The following is a 19525-nucleotide window of genomic DNA, read 5'->3' on the forward strand; positions in this document are numbered from 1 at the left end:
GTGAGGGACCCAGCCGTGGCCAGCGGCGGGACCATCTTGGAGCCAGCTGGCATTGGCTCTGTCGGACATGGGGGAAGCTTCTAGCAGCTTCTCACAGAATCCACCCCTGTAGCCCCTCCGCTACCAAAACCTTGCCGTGCAAACCCGATACACAAAGATAATCAGACTGTAAAGTTTTGTGGAAATAACAGGGTGCTTAAGAATAACTTAAGTATCATGCCAGCTGAGTAAAAGGCTCAGGAAAATGGGGCACATTAGGGACTACAAAGGGTGAGAAACTTCAGTAAGAGCTCCCAGTCGAGCAGGAGGAATCCAGAGCCGAAGTATGCTTCATGCCGATTGCCATGGAGCTGATTTCTGTCTGCAGTAAAATATGCCCATTCGTGATCTTCTAGAACTTGATGCAAATTTGATCTACATCTAGTAAACAGAGAGGCTAAACCTTTGTAAAATAGAGTCCCAGGTCAGTGTCTTGAAAACAAATACATTCTGAATGTTACCTTCTTGGGAAAGTTGCCATCTGTCCTTTTGCTTTTGGGACAGAGAGGTGATTCATTCAGGAAGAACTGGTTGCTGCTTCTCCCTCCTGCGGCTGCCCGGCGTGGGGAGGTGTGTTGTAAACGCGCCCTCTTGGGACAGACGGTCTCGGCAGCAGTGCTGGAGCAGGCTCGCGTGGGTCAACTAACAACTCTGAAATGGAGGATGTGAAATGACTTCTGTCTTCGTCTGTCTCTGATTTAGGAACGGAGGGACGATGTGAGAACAGCATTCAGTTGTACTTGCTGCTGAAACAGCAATAACAAAACATATGTTCTGTTTCCTGCCATTATAGGCGAAAGGAAGTTGTTGACATATGTGGTAGATTTTGGTTCCTTATGGGGGGTGGGGAGTAAGAAACCACTGTAACTCTTATGTAGACTCAAGGTTGATTTTCACAGAAACCTGCTTTGCCAGAGAAGAATTCTTTTCAGACAATATTTATTTGTTCCTTTTCTCCTGCACAGTAGGCTTAAAACTAAATTACTTGCTAATATTCCAAACTCTCACCAATCCCAGTTTTTTGAGAAACTGTACATGAAATAGAATATTCCTTCATATGTTTCCCACATTTCATTTGATTGTAACATTCTAGTTTTCATTCCTTCTTTTCCCAGTGTCTCCTATCATTGTTACATCGATAGGCTTTCTGCAGCTTTTGTTGTGCTTAGCTATTCAACAAGCGGTAAAAGACTACACCGGTCTTGTTTTCGGAGGAATGCCTAAGTATTGGTGAATTTGCTAAATAAATAAATAAAATAAAATAAACCCCAACAAACTAACCATGAAAAATGCTTAGATCAATTAGTAGATGGTTCATTTTTGATAGATAACAATGTGAATTTGTTCTAATGAAGACTCAAACCTATCAACCTATCTTTTTTGGTTTTTTTATGTAATAGATTTTTTGAGGGCAATCAAATGTGTCTTCATAGCATGCAGCAGCTACAGCATGAAGAAATAAAATAGGAAATTCTTTCTTTCTCTCTTCTCATTGTGAAGGGCTACAGTTTACTGTAGCACATCAACGATTCCAGTGAGATGACTTCTGCGTTAAGATACTAGCATTTTTATGTAGGGGTAAGAGAGTCTGGCCTAAAATCCTTGCTGATTAGGAATTTTCTAGTAATTATTTCAATCTGCTTTTTTGTTTTAATTTAGGTAAACACTTTTTTTCCTTTTTAAAAAGGAGTATTTCCAGTGTTAGCAGGCTTTATAGCAGAAAAAATGTCACCTTCAGATGTTGAGGTTTGAATGTTAGCTGCTAATAAGTACATTTTGTAGACATGAATCCACTGTAAAACTCGTGTTTGCGTGCTCTGAGTGACACGTGCTGTTGAGTAAAGATAGACAACATATTCAGTGGTTTCTCTCTTAAGAGCTCTATGACCAAAGTACCAGGGATGCTATAAATAAAGATGGGATTGTAACAAGTAAGTTACATGGATGCATCTGTCCGGAAAGTGTCCAGTTCTAAGTGGTACTGTTACACCACTTGCTTTTGTGATTGTTTGTGTTTCTGCCAAGATTACACACAGCAAAAATCTTAAATTGCATTTTGGATGTTAGGCTTGTGAAGTTGCATCAACTTTCATGCTGATCTTGAGCAACAGGGATCTGAGCAAAATAGCAAATAAAACCAATGAATAGGAATATTATTTTGTCTGAAATTTTTTTGTATATGCTCCTTTTTGCTTTCAGAAATCATTAGTAAGATAGGGTTTTCCAAAGAAATAAAAAGTGAAGTATGTATGTATTAACTGAAGGATAACTAAAAATAGTGCTGCATATTTGTAAATGTTCATGATGTTGGCAATAGAGGAGGAGGAGGAGGAATTACTTAAAAGAAGAGATTGCGAGGATTAACAGTTAAGAAAAGGAGAGTAAGCTGAGCTGATTTTATGATACGTTTATAGTAGTACCTCTTAGGTTGTGAGAAAGCCTTACAGTAGAGAGTGCAAAAGCTGTGTGCCTTTGGCATTGAAAGCTGAAAATTTTAGCGTACTTTGTAATATGGATTTCATATTACACGTGAACCTTATGGTAGAATAGGTCCAACTTCTGTTTGAAAATGACATTTCTGCGGTGTTCCTAAGCACCATGCAGCATGAGCAGTATTGGAGTTTTAACGATACACTTGTGTCTGAGAGCTGCGTGCTGTCGTGTTCAGATAATGACGCTACTTTGTTTTTAATACCTTTTAGGGACACAGACGGAAGAATGCTCTTAGATATTTTTGACGAAAACCTTCATCCCCTTTCGGTAAGTTCATCTGCCTCTTCTTCCTTTTCATGTGAACTGTCTGTCTTTCTGTCTGCTTCGTTTTGTTTCAGTCACCTATTTGGAAGTATTTCTTCCTTAGAAATCCGAAGTGCCACCAGATTATGACAAACATGACCCGGAGCAGAAACAGATTTACCGCTTTGTTCGGACGTTGTTCAGTGCTGCTCAACTGACTGCTGAATGTGCCATTGTCACCCTGGTGAGTGTCTGAGGGATGACATCAACGATATGACAGACCCAGTTTTGTTCCCAAAGCTTGTGTTTGTATGATTTGATAGATCTAGGTGCTGCCATGGAATTTTTTCTCACCCTGGAGACCAAGGGAATTTCTTGATGGGAAGAGATACTACAGTTCATTTTCTTGCGGAGAGTAAGTGATGGAAGAAGAGGTTGGGTAACATGCGACACAAAAGCCGGGGTTATGTCTTGCCCTCACAGAGCGATCATGTTACAGGCCACCAAGGTGACGCAGAAAACGCAGGTGGCATAAGTGGTCTGAACTGGAGGGAATGTTAAAAGCAGAAAGGTTTCCGCTTTTGGGGGGTTTGCTGTGTATCATTGTAGCTCCCAGCAGAGACTCGGGAACAGCTGTAGGTAATTTAATCGCACTAATAAGAATTGATGGGCACATGAAGGGTTTGGTGAGTGACTGGGACATGTTGGTGATGGCTCTTTTTTACTTGCACTGTACTTGTCTTTCAGGACCATGTCATAGGATCGAACAATTGTACTCAAGGCTGAAGTTTAGCTACTTAAAAATAGCACAACACAAAAGAAGGTTCAGATTTTCAGCTGGTGTGGATCAGCATAGCAATGTGGATTAAAGGAGCTAAAGTGATCTCCACCAGCTGAGAATTTCTTAATTTTCCTGAAATTTTTATCCTGCCCACTCTGACAAGCCTCTTCAGCTTTCAGGCATGATTTTAGCCATGTTCTTGACCCAGAGATTTAAAAAAAAAAAAAAACAAACAATTTTTTCTACCGCTACAACGTGGTTTCATAACAAAGAAATGATGCACTTGAGATGGAAGAAGGGGAAATGGGAAAAGGTGGATTTTGAAGCCCAGACCTACTAATTTTCTCTGTTAATCTCCCTCCCTTGGCTTCTAAGATTAGTTGGCAGGCTTTTCTTCTTCAGTCAGTCAGAATGAATTGTACTAGCCAGTACAGAACAGGAATATGAGAGAAATAGGGCAAGAAACACCCTGCAGTGCTCCATCCATCCATTGTGAAGTATTACTCTACCTAGTTACTTGACCCAGCCATTACTTGTTTTCCGAAATGACATTTTATCTGTCTCTTTTACATAATTGCACTAAGTTCTTGTCCTTCTCCCTTTTCTTCCTGAGTGTTTTCTGCTGGAGGCAAGATATGTTGTGTGGATCAGTATGTTCTTGTGTAGTTTAATTAATCTGCTGTCAAATACAGTGGAACCTTCTTGTAGTTATCTGTTGTTTGGTCTTAGGTTATTTGATCAATGAGGGCACTCTTCAGTAGAAGGGAAGAGGGCTTTTTTTTTAATAACAATATCTTCCTGTTATTGCAATGCATGGAAAGTTCTTCCCCACAAATCTTGTTAACTCAGGCACATATTTCAATATCTTTCATTTGTAACTACATCCTTGCCTCTTCTGGTTCTCATGTGGTTTCTGTGCAAGTAACTCTTTTGGTGTGATCTGCAATGAAGTATAAATGTTTTTAAATCATTTGTTATATTGCAGAGGCAGTTTCTGTGGTTGTTAGTGCTTGAAACCTTAGGTAGCTTGGTTTTTTTACCCAACACAATGTAACAGATAAACTGTTTTATAGCCTAGTTCTCAAAGCAGCCATGCAGATGTTTGCAGATAGATTTGGTGCAGGTGATCAGCATTACTATTGTGCTATTCTTGCCCATGTTTTCAGGATAATAGCACCTGCCTGACCTCTCTTTCCAGAAAGCTTCAGAGTTTTTGGATAAATAGTGTTTTACAAGTATGAAATTCTGCTGCTGCTGTTCTCAGTTTCCTCTGTACTTTTAGATCCCATTTTTTTATTTGTTAGTGTCATCAGGAGGGGCCCCAGCGACAGATAGTGTTGTTTCTGAAATGTTCCGAAATATTCAAATGTGGAAGTTAATCTGTTAAAAAGCAATCAACTCTTCCCCCCTCCCCACACTCCTGAAATCTTAATAGTGTTGATGTTGCTATTTATGAACCTTCCAAGTGCTTTCAATTTTGATATCCTGTCTGGAGAAGAAGAGAGCAGCATTCCCTGCTGGAGCTTATGTTTTGCCCTAGTCTGGCCGTCCGTCGGAGAGCAATCTGATAGCCCTGTCTGCCCCTTGTTCCTCCTGGGAGGGTTGCCAGAAGGCAGGAAGTGTATCTGTGGAGATCACAATACATTTTGAACAAGATGCTACAACTATTATCTTTCTTTCACTCAATCTAATTATTTTTAAACAGTCCTAACCACCCCTTTTTACTGCCCAAATTATTAACTTGGTCTAAGGTGTGTAGTTGAATGCACTCGCTGTTTGTCTTTTTACATGCCATTAGCCAGGTAGAAGCAGCAGTTACAATTGGTTATATAGCAGTCTGTATGTTCAGCACAGGAGCTCAGTAAATGTGAAACTCCAGAGTGTTAGATAAGCTAGTCTCTGGCAAAAAGCCGGCGTTGTGTTGCTTCAAGCACTTAATTAAAATATTTCAATTAAAGCCTCCACTATTACAGCAAAACCAAATTATAATTAAACAAAAAATTTAATTTTCACACAGCCTCCAGAGCTGCCAAGAGATTTCCCATACTGATAGGTGAAAAATTAAAATCTCGGCTTGAAACAATTAAATACTAATTCACGTTATTTATTTATAAAAGAATACCATAAGAATAAAATGAGTTTTAAGAATTGTGTTGCTGATTTGAAGTCTTGCAAATAATGTTTTTTGTCCCAGTGAGCATCTGAACTATACTCTGTGACCTGACTTTGTGAGAAAATTAATGCACATGTGCTTCTCCCTCGACCCAGAGTATTCCCACCCTTGCTAAAACTAAGAAATGCCTGTCTCATCTTCACCGTCTCAAGTGCAGAGGTGGCAAGTTGTACTTATGGTAATCTAATTGGGTAGCAAATAAAAATGTGAACAGGAGCGTTATCCATACCAACAGGAAAACAGTACAGTGTTTGTGTGTCATGAGAATTAAATATTTATGCTTTGTTCTTTTGTTCTGTAAAAACAATCTTATTAACTAGACCTGAAGAGGAGAATGGTCCAAGTTTTCTGCTTTGCCTTGGCATGACTTTCTGAGTTTTCTGCAAATAGGCCAAATCTAAGGCTCCTAAATATACTTCCGTCTCTGTGGTAGTTTCAGAGAAGATACATTTTTTTGCATTTGCAAATATGCAGATAGGCAAATACGCTAGATCTGTATGCTATAGACTGATCAGATACAGTGATACGTAAATACATACAGTACGTGAGCTGAATTATTTCTGTGAAGTTCAGAGGAGCATGCTTTTGAAATATATTACAAAGTTCATACTGTGACTGAGAGGATTTGATACTGGGAAATTTGAAATTTGAAGTATGTAAGAATAAATTCTCCTTATGAAAAATAGGGATATAATTAATCCAGCCAGATGTTCCTGAGTTCTTATTGTACTCCTCAGTCACATTTTCAGCAACTAGGTAGAGAATATTGTTGAACTGTGTTGTGAAAATTATAGCATTTGAGGAGAATTTTGTTTTCTGTGTGTTTGGAGGAAAGGAGAAAGCTTTTAATTGATTTCCTTTCACTGGGATATTTTTACTTTTAAATGCTGATAAAATACCTTCCCCCCCTCCCCATTTCAATTGAAGTATCAAAAACGTGTTACTTGTTTAAAGGAAAACAAAAGCACAGAAGAAAGTGATCAGAGTCCATAGAGACACTTGATCTGCAGCAGAGGTCCTTTTCAGCTGGCCCAGTAAAACTACCGATCCTTATGCAGCTAATGGAAGAGGCAGGTTCCGCCAAAGACCTCAGAGTACAATGCAAAGTACTGTTTATTGCCTGGTTTGATGCTGTCACTCTCCATCCAGTGACTGTAAGGGATCGTGAGTGTGGTTGGGTGAGCAAGGCAAAGCATTGAAGCTGGGCTTTGCCCTGTGTAAGAAACCCGTGAGAAGAGTTGCGGGTATCCAATATTGTTGGTGTCCACCTTTGTCCTGGGCTTCAAGCATTCCCTGGGAGGTGGCCGAAGCCCACCACTTTGCCACATCTGAGGAAGGTCTCCCAGGTGCAGAGAGAAGGTCTCTCCATGTGTGCTGTGGATCCTGAGCCCCTTGGCAGCTGGCCGTGTGTCAGGGTACGCTCTGGAGAAGGGCAAGAGGAACAGGGGCTTCAAACCTGTGCTCCGGGCACTGGCCGGAGCAGAAGACTCAGATTCTGGTCCCTGGTTTTAGGGCTATTCTCGTCTTTTGACTACAGTCTAACATACAACACATGAATGATTATCAGTTAATACTTATACGTCTCTTAGTCAAGTGTTGCTTTAGGCCTGCTGGGATGTACGCTTCATAAAAAGAGAGCATTCAAGCTGGGGGTTGGGAGGGAATTTTTTTTAAATCCCCGAGAGAAGAGGACATTCAGTCAAAGAATGGGTGTCTGTTTCCTGATGCATCTCTAAGGGCTTCTGTGTGGGCAAGGAATGAATACTGATCCCAGTTTTAGACTGGAAAGTCAATGTTGCCTAATAGTTTGAGTGCATTTTATATGTATTATAGATCTTTATCTTAAAATGAGTAAATTAAGGGGCAAACCTGGAGATGTGTGACTTTTCTTTCAGTTCCAGTAGTGCTTCCTATAAATGTCTACAATGGTACTTTGCAGTTGTTCACATTTTCAGAGTTTTGTGACCGCGTTTGTTGTTATTCTTCAACATTTGGTCTCAAAAATAAAAATTGAATGAATTTGCCAAGACCATGATGATGTGATGTCCTTTTCCACCAAATGGATGGCACCAGACCTTTATGGAACATTTTAAATGCCCAGCTGGGCAATTGCAAAGCACAGTTATTTCTGGAGAGTCGTGGTAGGGAACTGGCTGATTGCTTAGAACAGAGCATATGGCAATTTAGTGATTGGATTAGAGCCGTAATTTGGCTATATGGGATCCACTACCAATTATATTTTTTTCCATACAAATATCTTTTTAGTTTCAAGGCATTGTGACGCACTGAAGTTTTCTCATTCAAGAGAGAGGACTGTGCATTTCTTCATGATGTGTTGGGATGGAAACTGTCTTCGTTAGTTATTCTGTGCTCTCGCAACTTATAATGTGGGTTACCTAGTGAGTTCGTATGGAGTTTAAATGGCAGAGGGAGGGAATGAGGTTTTTGCAAATACATGTTCATTTGTAGATTCTCAATTATGGTAATTAAAATACCAAAAACATTATCTCCTTTCTGTCAATGTAAATCAAGTGAGAAATAATTAAAGCCACTAGAGTTTTATTGGTAAAATAGAGATAGAATTTGGCATAAAGCAATATCAAAACAGCATGAGAAAAGATAATGCTTTGCTCTTGCGGCTGCCTCAATATTCAGAATTATTCTAGTAATGTCAGTGACATTCCTCAGAGATTGCCCATTTCTTTAGTGTGCTGAGACTCCCGCTCAGCCTGCTTGGAGGCAGGGCACAACTTCTGACCTCTCTGTGTTGCATCACAGAAAACTCTAGTACTGCAGACAGATATAATCACAGAACAATTTAGATTGGAAGGGACCTCTGGAGGTCACGTCTGGTCTGGCTTCTGCTCAGAGCATGACCAGCTGGATCAGGCTGATGAGGGCCTGACCAGTTGAGTTCTGAATTTCTCTGAGGATGGAAATTTCATAACCTCCATAGAAAACCTGCTCCATTGTTTTAGGGAAACCTAAAAAAAGAATTATGGTATTTTGGGTGCTTAGACTGCAACTCCAGTGTGGTAAGAGGTATCAGTGGGATATTGGAGGTTAATGTTGAACAGCTTCAAAATGAAGTAACAGAAAAACAAAACACTTTAAGAACCCCATAGTAAGATTTTAATAAAATTCGAGTGTTCCTTTGGATTATGAAATATTGAAATGAAATTATTTGACACTTTCATATTTGGTATATATCCTCCTGAAGGGGAAAAAAAGGAGGAAATAAACCTCCTCCAGTATTTTAACTTTCCTTTCTACTTGAGAGTATTATATAATATACAAAGTATGTTATAATGTCCTCTGAGATGGAAAAAATGAGATGCTGTTTCGCACTAATTAAAACTGAACCTCTTCAGTGCTATCTTTAGTTTTCAATTTCTTCAAATGGATTTATGTTCTGTTGGTTGGGATGTTGTGTAACCAACTCTCTGCTATCCAGGATCATGGGGAGCAGGACATCCTGGATAACTGGGACAATATTGGATGCTGTGGTTACTATCAGACACTCGGGAAGTCCAGGATGGATTCACCCAACTGCAAATAATCACCCCGGGGATTAGTTCTGGCTCAGCAGTATCCCTGCTGGAGCAGCATTGCTGGAGCTTGGATGCTGGTGCCGATCTGGTTAGCCAACTGTGCCATGTTACAGTTCTGTGTCTGGATAAAAAAAGCCCCCCAGGACTAGTGGTGATAATGGATGGCTAAATGCTTCACCACCATGCTGTTGCAAGTCCAAGTCCTGGGAGTTAAGATCAGAGGCATCCAAACTAGCTCAGTATGGAGTCATATTGGGTCTGGCAGGTTTATAAGCTCAAGATATGTGCTGAAACAAATCAGTTCTGTACCTCTGCTGGACTTGAAATGGCTTTGGAAGCCATTTAACTACATTCCTGTGGTGCCGCATCTAAGCTAATGAACCTCTCCAGAGTTCACTGAACTCGAAGCCAATTTGGGATTATCTATACCCACAGAGTGCTAATTTTACTTAATTAATAGAATTAAATTCTTTTAAATTCAGATAAATGAATTCTTAACAAAGCAAATCACCTGATTGGTTTTACTTATGATTAAATAATAATTTGCTGATGTCCCAAGTGTAAAGGTCAACATTGTAAAATCTTGGTGAGAGTCTATGGGAAGAGATGGAAAATAATAATCTAATATTGCTCTTCTGAAATCTTAACTCTGGCAGTGTATCTTCTGAAGCGGGCTCAAGTTACTAAAATGCCTCCAATGAGGTGCAAGTGTTGTCCATCAAAGTTTGTTAGACTGACAGTCGTATAAAACCATGTGGTTCATTCCCAAACACAGTAGACTAATAACGGAGGCATCAGACTATGAGGTATTGAGTTTGTAAGTAAAAATGTGTTGATGGACCAATGTCCATTGATATTTTCCAGATCGGAACTGCATTTTCATTTCAGCTAGGAATTGAATTATGTTACAAATGAGTTTTGAAGATTGTAGTGTTGTTGGTATTAACACTGAGTTATACTTGTTTGCAAGCTGGGAAAAATTCAGAATGGTATGTTGTTTGGCTGAAGCCACTGAGAGCTTCTGCTAATGTCACATTGGTAACTTTATCTTTTATTTAAATAGTTTTGTTATCGTTCTGTAAAAATCTATAAACATACAGTCATAAATGGGTAATGAGAAGTGTGATGAAGATGGTTCCTGGAAACTATTAAAGTGTTTAAGGAGAACTAGGTGTTACATTAAGGCAGAATAAATCTGTTGCCTTTTTGGAATTCAACTTTTGAATATTTCAGTAGAGAAGCGCTCAGAAGTTTTGCTACAAAAGCTTACTTTCAGAAGAGGTACTGCAAAGGATGAATTAAATAGAAGAAAAGTAACATTGGTATAACAACTTCAATTTGTTTTAAGCTTTAGTTCCATTCGTAAGCATGGATCCAGCTATTAAAAGCAAGTGGAGGCAAATCATGGCATTTATTTTATGTCTTCTAGACACTAAAAGCTCATTTTACCTTTTATTAGTTCTGGATCTATAAAGGAACACCTGGTGAAATAATCCAGAGGAAGTGAGGTTTTCAGACTTTTGTTTAAAAAAAAAAAGTGTTTCTCACATTGCTGCTTCTGCATTTTTTGGTCTCTTGACATGTAAGTAAATTTCTTCTAGCATTCTGAGATGCGAGTTACAATATTCTTTTCTACAGTGAGCTTTTAAAATTCAGCTTTATTATATGACTTTACAGCAGCTAGTCCTAAAGAAAATGTAGAAAGTTTTGCTTTTGAAGATTAAGCCAGTGAAATTCATTACAACAAATGAATATAGTGAACCGCATAGTACACACAGAATCTCAAGTCTGTTCGATACAAACCCCATATTTAAGAAAATGACCCCTGTGTTTAAGACACTGTTGAATGTATAGACATAATGCATACAAATGGCATTTCCATATGTCACATTTACCATTGCAGGGTCAACGTTTTCAGTGATTTTTTTAATTTTTTTTTTTTGTTTAAATGAGGTGGAGCATGCCTGCTTGCATGTGGGAAGACTTGCTTGCTTTTGCCAGGAAAAGCAGGTGGTGTTCTCCCACCAGCCACGAGTTTGTTTGGGATGAGTAGCATAGTGACTAACCATCCACCAGCCTTCCTCTTCAAACAGGCTGAGAGCCACCTGGCCCTTCTCCAAAAGTCTGTACTGATTCAGCACATCGTTGCAGCAGCCAGAAGCATCCCCCTTCAGTAGTGTAGACTGCTGAGTGCATGGCAGACTCTACCTCTCCTTTTTACTCTGACGTCCCATCAAAGTCAAAATCTTGGTGCTTGGGCTGTTACCATGGCCTGGGCCTAGTATATTGAAATGCTCTGAGATGAAAACAGTGGTCGAGAGCTCCATTTGTCCGGAATAATGAACTTCCTCACATTTGCATAGGAGACAGAGCTCCTATGTATAATATTATGTATAATATAATGACATACACACAGGCTGTGTGTATACTGCCATTATGAGGATGCCCTACATCAGTAGGGCGAGAGCTCGAGTATGTACCAGCCTTTCCTCTGCCTAAATGTCACTGTCTGCAGAGTCACCTGGTTCTCTCCAAACTAGAGCTAGAGAGAGCTAGAACGAAGACTGTGTGTTTAACTGGGTAAGCTTGATAGAAAGTTGAAGAACTACACTATTGTGACAGCATAGGTGTGTCTTTGGGAGACAAGTCCCAAATTACAGTGAATTCCCACATTAGCTGAGGAGCTCGATAAACTTTTACAAATGTTTGCTGCAAGAAGTCGTCTTGTTCTTTTTCTGTCTTCTCTTACTTGAACACATACACTTAAAACCCAAGACTGAGTCAGGGAGGCCACAGCAAGTGAACAAAACAAAATGCTCTCTTTTAGGGCATTTTCAAGAAAGGAGCCAGAAGCCACACTATGCGCCTTTCTTCTGGCGAGGTATTTATCATCTTCATCAGTTTTATCGGAAGATGATACAGAGCCTCACTCCAGAAAACAGCATGTCTGGAGTTAAGCCCAAGTTACCACCAAGGACTCAAGAGCAATTATTCATATCCCTCAACATGCTATTGGAAGATGCTCCAATATGGCAATGAAGGTTGTATAAGAATAGTGTCTTGTCAAGCTCCTATTTAATTTTTAAAGCTGATTTCTCAAGTATGTGCTGGTGGGAAGGTAGTAGCAAGTTTACGCTTCCTTTTTACTTATGTGTAAGTTCATCTGCTCAAGGTGTAAGTTTATCTGTTATGAATTATTCTCCTTTATGTCTTTCATTGCAATATCCTTCTTATCTGTTCTTATCAGTTTACTTTTTCTCCTCTGAATGCGTTTGAATTTGAGCCCACAACAAAATCCTTACTTGGTTTTCTTTTTTTTTGTTTCTTTCTTTTTCCTCTCTCTTTCCAAGCTAGAGCCGCACATAAGAAAGGATATTATTTTCTGATTTTTGTATGCTTTGTATATCTATAGATGATGAGTATTCATTCAAAATCTACTAAAACTGCATGTGGGAAGTTGAAATCTAAGAGGTTTGCATTAACAGTAAAGGGTCAAATTCAGCACTGATGTGAAGTAAATGAAGTTCATTTCCTAATTTAAGAGTGGCATGATATTATGGCTTCCATATGCTTTCTGCTTATGAAACTCCCTGCATTAGCACGGTGTATTGCTTTAAAGAAGTCTTCTGCTTCCTGGGGACAATTCCAGGGAATGCTGTTTGTTCATAATTCAAGGAGCAGTTTCGCTTGCTAAGTTGAACAAGTTGGTTTTGTAATATAGTGTGTAAGGGGTTTGTTTACACAGGCTGCCTGGAAAGCAAAAGGCAGCCTTGTAAACAGAACCATCAGGTAGTGCAGACTCTGGTGAGATCAATGTGCCACCTGTTCACTGAGCTTTGTGTTTCTGTGGTCTCCCAATACCAAATTTTAGACATCAAAATCTTTTCAGAGTGATGCTCTAACTAAGAAGTCAAAACTGTTTTTAATAATGGTCTTGACGCATAATTTGGAATTTGTAGTTTTGTGCTTAAATAGTGTTTTGCCTTCCTTATGAAGGAAAATAAATTTTTGAACAATTAGTGATATTTTGTTTTACAGTATTATAAGATAATGTTACGGTTTTCTTCAGTGTTAGGATGGCAGGCAGGGGCAAATCATAGCTAAAGAAGAAATGGTGTATTCAGGAGTCTGGCATCTGGCCTCTTGAAAAATGCAGCTTTATTTTTATGATCTCTTGCTACCTATATGTTTCTTAGTTTTTAAGAAAAAAAAACTGAAAAATCAACAGTTTTATCTGTGAGGTCTCATGCTGTAAATATTCTGACTTTGTAGCTGAGTATAACTTTGTTTTCACAGAGATTTTTGAGTGTTTTATTATGCCTGTCTTTTTGTGCCTAATGACGTAGCTTGAGTTCAACAAAGTGTCTAAAACAAGGTTAAGGTTAATTCCACGTTAACAGAAGAAAAATAGAGAACCCTTTGGGGAGTGAGAAAGCCAAAGGTCTTTTACTAAGACTTTTTTTTTTTTTCATTTGACCAGTCTGTAATATCCAACGTACTGTAACTATTCAGACTTTTTGAGTATTCTATAATTTCAAGAATTCATTTAAACTATTTTGGCATTGGTAGTATCAATGACATTATGCTTTTCCAAATAAGATTTCTATGCATCTACCATTTTGTATGTATGTTCCTTTTATAAGTTAGTTGTTGTTACTTCTTTAAGGTTAGTCCAGTATTTATTTGAAGGTACAGGTATCCCCAAAACTTGGGATAAATATCTTCTAAATGTTTTGTGGATTTTAGTAATTATCTATGAATCAGTCATAATGCCTCTTAAAAAAAAGTTTTAAATTGGTAAGTAAAAAACTTCAATATTATTTTAAAACTTATATATCTTAAAGGAATGTTTTCAGTTTTCTTAGCGGCTATGTATTTCTTCTGTTAGAGCAGAAGCACATTTCCTTCAGCATCTGTAGAATATCTTTAGATATTTAAAATTTAGAACAAAACACTGGCCCTTCAGAATCCCAAGCTGTGTTCTGTTTTTATAAAATGCAGCCTTTCAGGTAGGTATAATATTTTGCATGTATATTGTACTTTCATCAGAGTACCTCATAAAATCTCCTGCTAGTTTCTGTCAGTCAGTGTAGACTCTTGTAAGAGTACTAGCAACCTAAATAACCACCTAACGGCTTTTTATCACAATGCAGTGAAGAGGGTATTGTAAGATCTATTACAAGATGTAAAGAATAGGTTATTCTTCAGTAAATGCAAACCTGTATTTTTATAGAGTAGCATATCAGGACTAATTGTTGGTTTTTGTAAATGTGTCTGTGTTGTCATGTTGAAGCACTTCCAGTTTCAAGTTCTGCTCCTTCATGCACAGCAAGTTGTTCCACGGATGAGAAATGAAACTGCAGAACAAGTTCACTTCCTTGATGCTAGTGAAGGCAGTAAAAAATTTTGTTTCTGAATCAGAGCAGAATTTACTAACTTAATAAATGACTGCATCTGATTTTCCTTAAATCATTGCCAGAAGAGTGCAGTGAAACCTGTTTGACACAACCTCACAGTGGACTGAGAAATGTGTTGCTTGGGGAGAAGTGATCTGTTGAGTAGAGAAAATTTTATACTTTTTATACATGAATTCATTGTAATATGACTGTATTAGTGACCATTACAGACACTGTAACTCAAGTTTTATTTTCCTTCAGTAAGAGTAGGATGCAAAGAACTTCTACTTCGTGGTGGCCACTTTGAGCAAAAGTTGTCTAATACTGTGTTTTGTATTTTTTCCCATGATTTTCTTGCTCAGTATGCCGTTTATACTGCAGAGTGTGTGAGATAGTTCGTTTTGTGGGCTGAATATCTGTGTACATGTATTCAGATATTTAATATTTTTTTCATAAAATACATTTTTTCTGTAAAATTTTAAATTACACAACAGCTGTCTACTGTTTTCGATGATCGTGTTGCCAAGCTCTAATTACTTGTACATAACATAATTGTGAAAATTAATGAACAAAACTATACGAAGGATGTAATTGGCCTTGATGTTATTGGTGACTCATAAAAATACACAAGCTTCAAAATATATGAATTCTTATTTTTTAAGTATGTAATATTTTATACTAATGCTAGACCTTTCCAGAAGCACAAATCACCGAAGGTCCTCTGTGTGCTTGTATGAGTACGCATCCCTGTAGCAAATCACCAGTGAGCTGTTCCGGGTTTGAAAGTTTTTCCCCTACGTCCCCCCTTTCCCCTTCCCCTCAATTCCTTACCAGCATGTATCCTACATTGAATTTTGGATATATTAACTATTCTTTGGGTATTATTTGATTAGGTGTTAATAAACATTAACTTAGTCAAACTTCAGGAGATTTATTATGTGTCTTCTCAGCTAGTATATAAACTGTTTAAATGTTGTGGATTGCAGATGTATTCAGTTTTGTTCACCTCACATGTAAATATTCATAATTGTAATTTCCCTGTCCCTAACAGGGCATAGAGTAGGGGGGCACACAGATCACCCACAACTAGTATTTCTTAGAACGCATTTTGTTTATCAGTCTGTTACTGTTAATGTAATTGAGCTGCTGCTATCGATAGCGGGTAACTGTTCACACAGCATGTTGACTTATGCGCTCCCGTGGACCCCTCACGTATTCACCCATAGTTCCCTGGCTGGAGCATCAGCTGGGGGGCAGCCTAGCTCTGTGTTTGGAAACAGAGGGTCACACTGCATCCCCCGCCAGCAGCTTTTTGGTAGGTGTTCAGCAAGTCCCTCCAGGGTCCCTTGTTTCATCAGATGTACGTATATAATCCTGTAGTCTTTGTAAATAGTACCCACCACCCTCTTGGATGAGGTCTGGTTATATGAGCTCCGGTTGATGCTAGCCCGTGTTGGTGGCCTTGGGCAGATTGGGCCAGACTATGGTGTCCTGAGTTTGTCGGTTCTTGTAGGTCCAACAGGATTACTGTTATGTTATTCATCTCCAGAGCTTATCGGTCCAGAGGAAAATGTTATGAATTACCTTCTTAGCACATACCTTTCCTCTCTGTTCAGCTTGCTGTTTCTGTGGTAACTGTTCCTCCGTCCATCCTCCTTCCTGCCTATAGAACCTCTTCACACAGGCTCGCCAGAGGGGCCCAGCATGACGTGACGCCATAGCTGACAACTGATTGCCCGTAAATTACAACTATAGTTGTTTGTATGGTAGCTAGTAATTATTTTTGGTAGCATACCCTTGCTTTCTTCATTAGTAATTAGCATTTTATTTATTTACATTATTTTAATAATTTATTTAAGCTATCATTTGAATTCATTCCAACATGCGACTATATTACCAACAGTTACAGAGAGAAAAATAACAGTTTTGTTTCTGGTAATATGATCAGAAGGCAAAGGCCAGCCAACTAAAATATGAGTTTGTCACGTTCAGTCTTGAGCTTGGCATAAATGTATGTATTTAAACCTACAGCTTTTCTAAAAGAATCTTCTTGAGAGCAGATTGCTGTTTTAAAATTGGGTTTATGAGAATAGTTTTCATTTCTACTTAACGGCAGAATAGATTAAGTCTTGATTTTAACGTGTTTCCACAGGTATATCTTGAAAGACTTTTAACTTATGCAGAGATAGATATTTGTCCAGCAAACTGGAAGCGAATTGTACTGGGCGCAATTCTACTGGCATCCAAAGTTTGGGACGACCAGGCAGTGTGGAACGTGGATTACTGCCAGATCCTGAAAGATATCACGGTCGAAGACATGTGAGTGCAGTATGTTTATCTTTGTCAATGAATGCCAAGATCTGTATGTATAAGGGGGACAGGAAGTTCTCTCATAAATTATATAAAGTTTGTATATCTGTGTTTTGTCTAAACATGGTGGATGCTTGATGGCATGAGGTCTACTTGACAGTTGCTTACTTAGAAGACATTAATTATTTTTGTTTGCTGGTTGAAGTCTATTTTACCCCTGGATGTTCATGCGTGGTGATGAAAACAGACCTGCAGAATATTTAAATGTATGACTTGACAAAAACCCCCACATCCAATGAGCTTGCATGTATTCACTTCAGCAACATTTACTGTCATGCTAGTTCTCCATGCAGACAGTAGACCAACATGTAAGGCAGGAAAAAAAATTGTGATCCGAATGACCCTTAGATGATCACCCACTTATTTATTGCCATTATTCAAAATCAGTGCTTTTGGATTTCCCCCTGCCCCCGTATCCTGCTGAGTTTGTTTCCAAGATGTTAAAAATCTAGTATTTTAACTTGCCAAGAGAAATTTCCATTTTTCCATTTTTTTAATCTGATGGCATTCTTAAGAAGTGCATATTGTAACAGCATAGGGAGTTGTGATATTTGGCTGGATGCTCCCAAGTCATATTAAGAGTATATTCCAACAGTAATAAAAAGAACTGTAATAAGAATAAACACAATTAAGATCTTAATGTTTACGAATACTAAAATGAATGCTCATTTCACTAAATAGACTAGTGCTTTTTTTGTTTGGTTGCTTAGCAGGTATTACATATATTGGCTGAAGTGCCTGGGATTTGTATCATCTATACGTTCAGGGCTGAGTCACATACCACGCACACTTTCCCGAGGTGCCCTCACCTGAGCCGGCGTGCGTGCGAGAGCAGTACTGGAAGGGCTGCGGTTGGAATTGGCGCTAGGATGGTGCCGGGGGGCTGGATGCCCTGACAGGCCATTGCGGCTCGTGCATTTGGAGAGTGATGTTTTCAGTCTACCGGCGCACCCCTTTTTTATAAGAACTAATAACAATAAAATTATTAAAAAGATGTTTTAGTACAGTATCCATGTGTTTCAGAGCTCTTTTAAGCAGAGCTAAGTCTGTAATGAGAAGAATATAGACTCGTTTCTGCTTTAACTCACTTAAGTCAGGATTGCAGCCGCTGAAGAGTTTGTTGTGGATAACCACTCTGGGAGGAGGGGAGAGGGAAGGAGGGAAGTAGATGAGAAGAAATGTTTATACAGACAGAATGTTTTTTGAATCTCAGTTTGCAATCTCAAAGCAGTAAAAGGCCAAGTGGTTTTGCTAAAGCAGCCCTAATTGCATTTCTTAATAGTTCACTGTTTGTCAGATTTATAGCTGGTCTAAAAATGATCTGCAAGGGAAAGGTTGAATGTTAGGAGTCAGCTGATTGCTTTAAATTAAGCATGCTCATACACTGCTAGATAAGACTTATAAATTGTGAGTAGCTGTCATTGCTCAAGTATTAGAAAAGTTATCTCTAAATCTTGTATTAATGAGCAATTTGTAATAAGGTGGGTTTTTTCCCGAGTCAAAGTAAAAAACACAAAGCTTGCACTGCTGTGGTATGCTGTAGGTATTTTTATTAGTTCTGGGGAAAACTCTTGTTTCAAAATAGAGGTGGGAAATACCACATAATGCCATTTCAGTATCTGTTTTAAAATATGTAAGCTACTTAAAGGATGGTTGATGATACTTCTTTTCCGACATAACCCAGACGGAATGAGATTTCCAAAATGAAAGGGGGAGGTAGGGGCGACAAGAAGCTGAAATCAGGCCCTTCACATTTCTGTGTGCAACATTATTCCATGCAGAACAATTTGATAATGCTTTCTTGACTGTTTCGAGTGTTTCCTGAATGATTTCGCTAAGCTACTTTGCCCTTGATCCTTTTCTCATGCTTTTGGGTCTTCAGTGGCAGTAAGGGCCTCCCTCCATTCAGTCCTCCTCCAAGGGAAATCTGGGAGCTTTTAAAGTATTTCTGAAGCTGGGACATGAGCTGAAGTAGAGTGCTGAACAGCTTGAAGCAGACTGACAGGTTTGACTGTGCCGTGTGACAGTATTAATCAGGAATGGTTATAAATATGAGTTTTGAAATTGCTGATTCTCAGGGCTTTTTTTGAAGGCAGGTGATGAGGCATACTGTGATGGTGTGAAAGGAAACAAAAAAAGAGGTTATTGTTTTTGACAAACGTGATGGTGCTACTGTTAGAAGTTGCACTTGAGCTATATAACACCATTACTCACATGGCAGACCCATGCTCCTGTGCTAACATCAGCCCTCTTTCTGCACTGCACATTCCCTAAGCCAAACTGTGATGAGTCCTTTCCTCAAAATTTTTAGCTTCTTAACGTTTTCTCAAAGATTTTAGGGTTCTCACAAACTGCAAACCCAGAAGCCTTTGGAGAGGCTGTGCTCTCTATATGGTACTTGGGGATCTGGCTCATGGGCTTTGTGTTTGGGGCTCCTTGTCAATCCTCCAGCAAACATTCTGGTGCTTGTTGACCTGAT

The 19525-nt window shown here is 38.9% G+C and overlaps 1 protein-coding gene across 1 annotated transcript in view; it reads left to right on the plus strand.

Moving 5' to 3' along the window:
* The window catches only part of CCNY (cyclin Y), a 56468-nt gene that overhangs the window by 24617 nt on the left and 12326 nt on the right, over positions 1-19525 (plus strand). Inside the window, exons 5-7 of the mRNA XM_009325543.1 lie at positions 2742-2799; positions 2900-3019; positions 16829-16995. Coding sequence (XP_009323818.1) covers positions 2742-2799; positions 2900-3019; positions 16829-16995 — 345 coding nt within the window. The remainder of the gene's footprint in view (positions 1-2741; positions 2800-2899; positions 3020-16828; positions 16996-19525) is intronic.

The sequence above is a fragment of the Pygoscelis adeliae genome, unplaced genomic scaffold, assembly GCF_000699105.1.
Source record: "Pygoscelis adeliae isolate BGI_AS28 unplaced genomic scaffold, ASM69910v1 Scaffold175, whole genome shotgun sequence".
Taxonomy (NCBI): Eukaryota; Metazoa; Chordata; class Aves; order Sphenisciformes; family Spheniscidae; genus Pygoscelis; species Pygoscelis adeliae.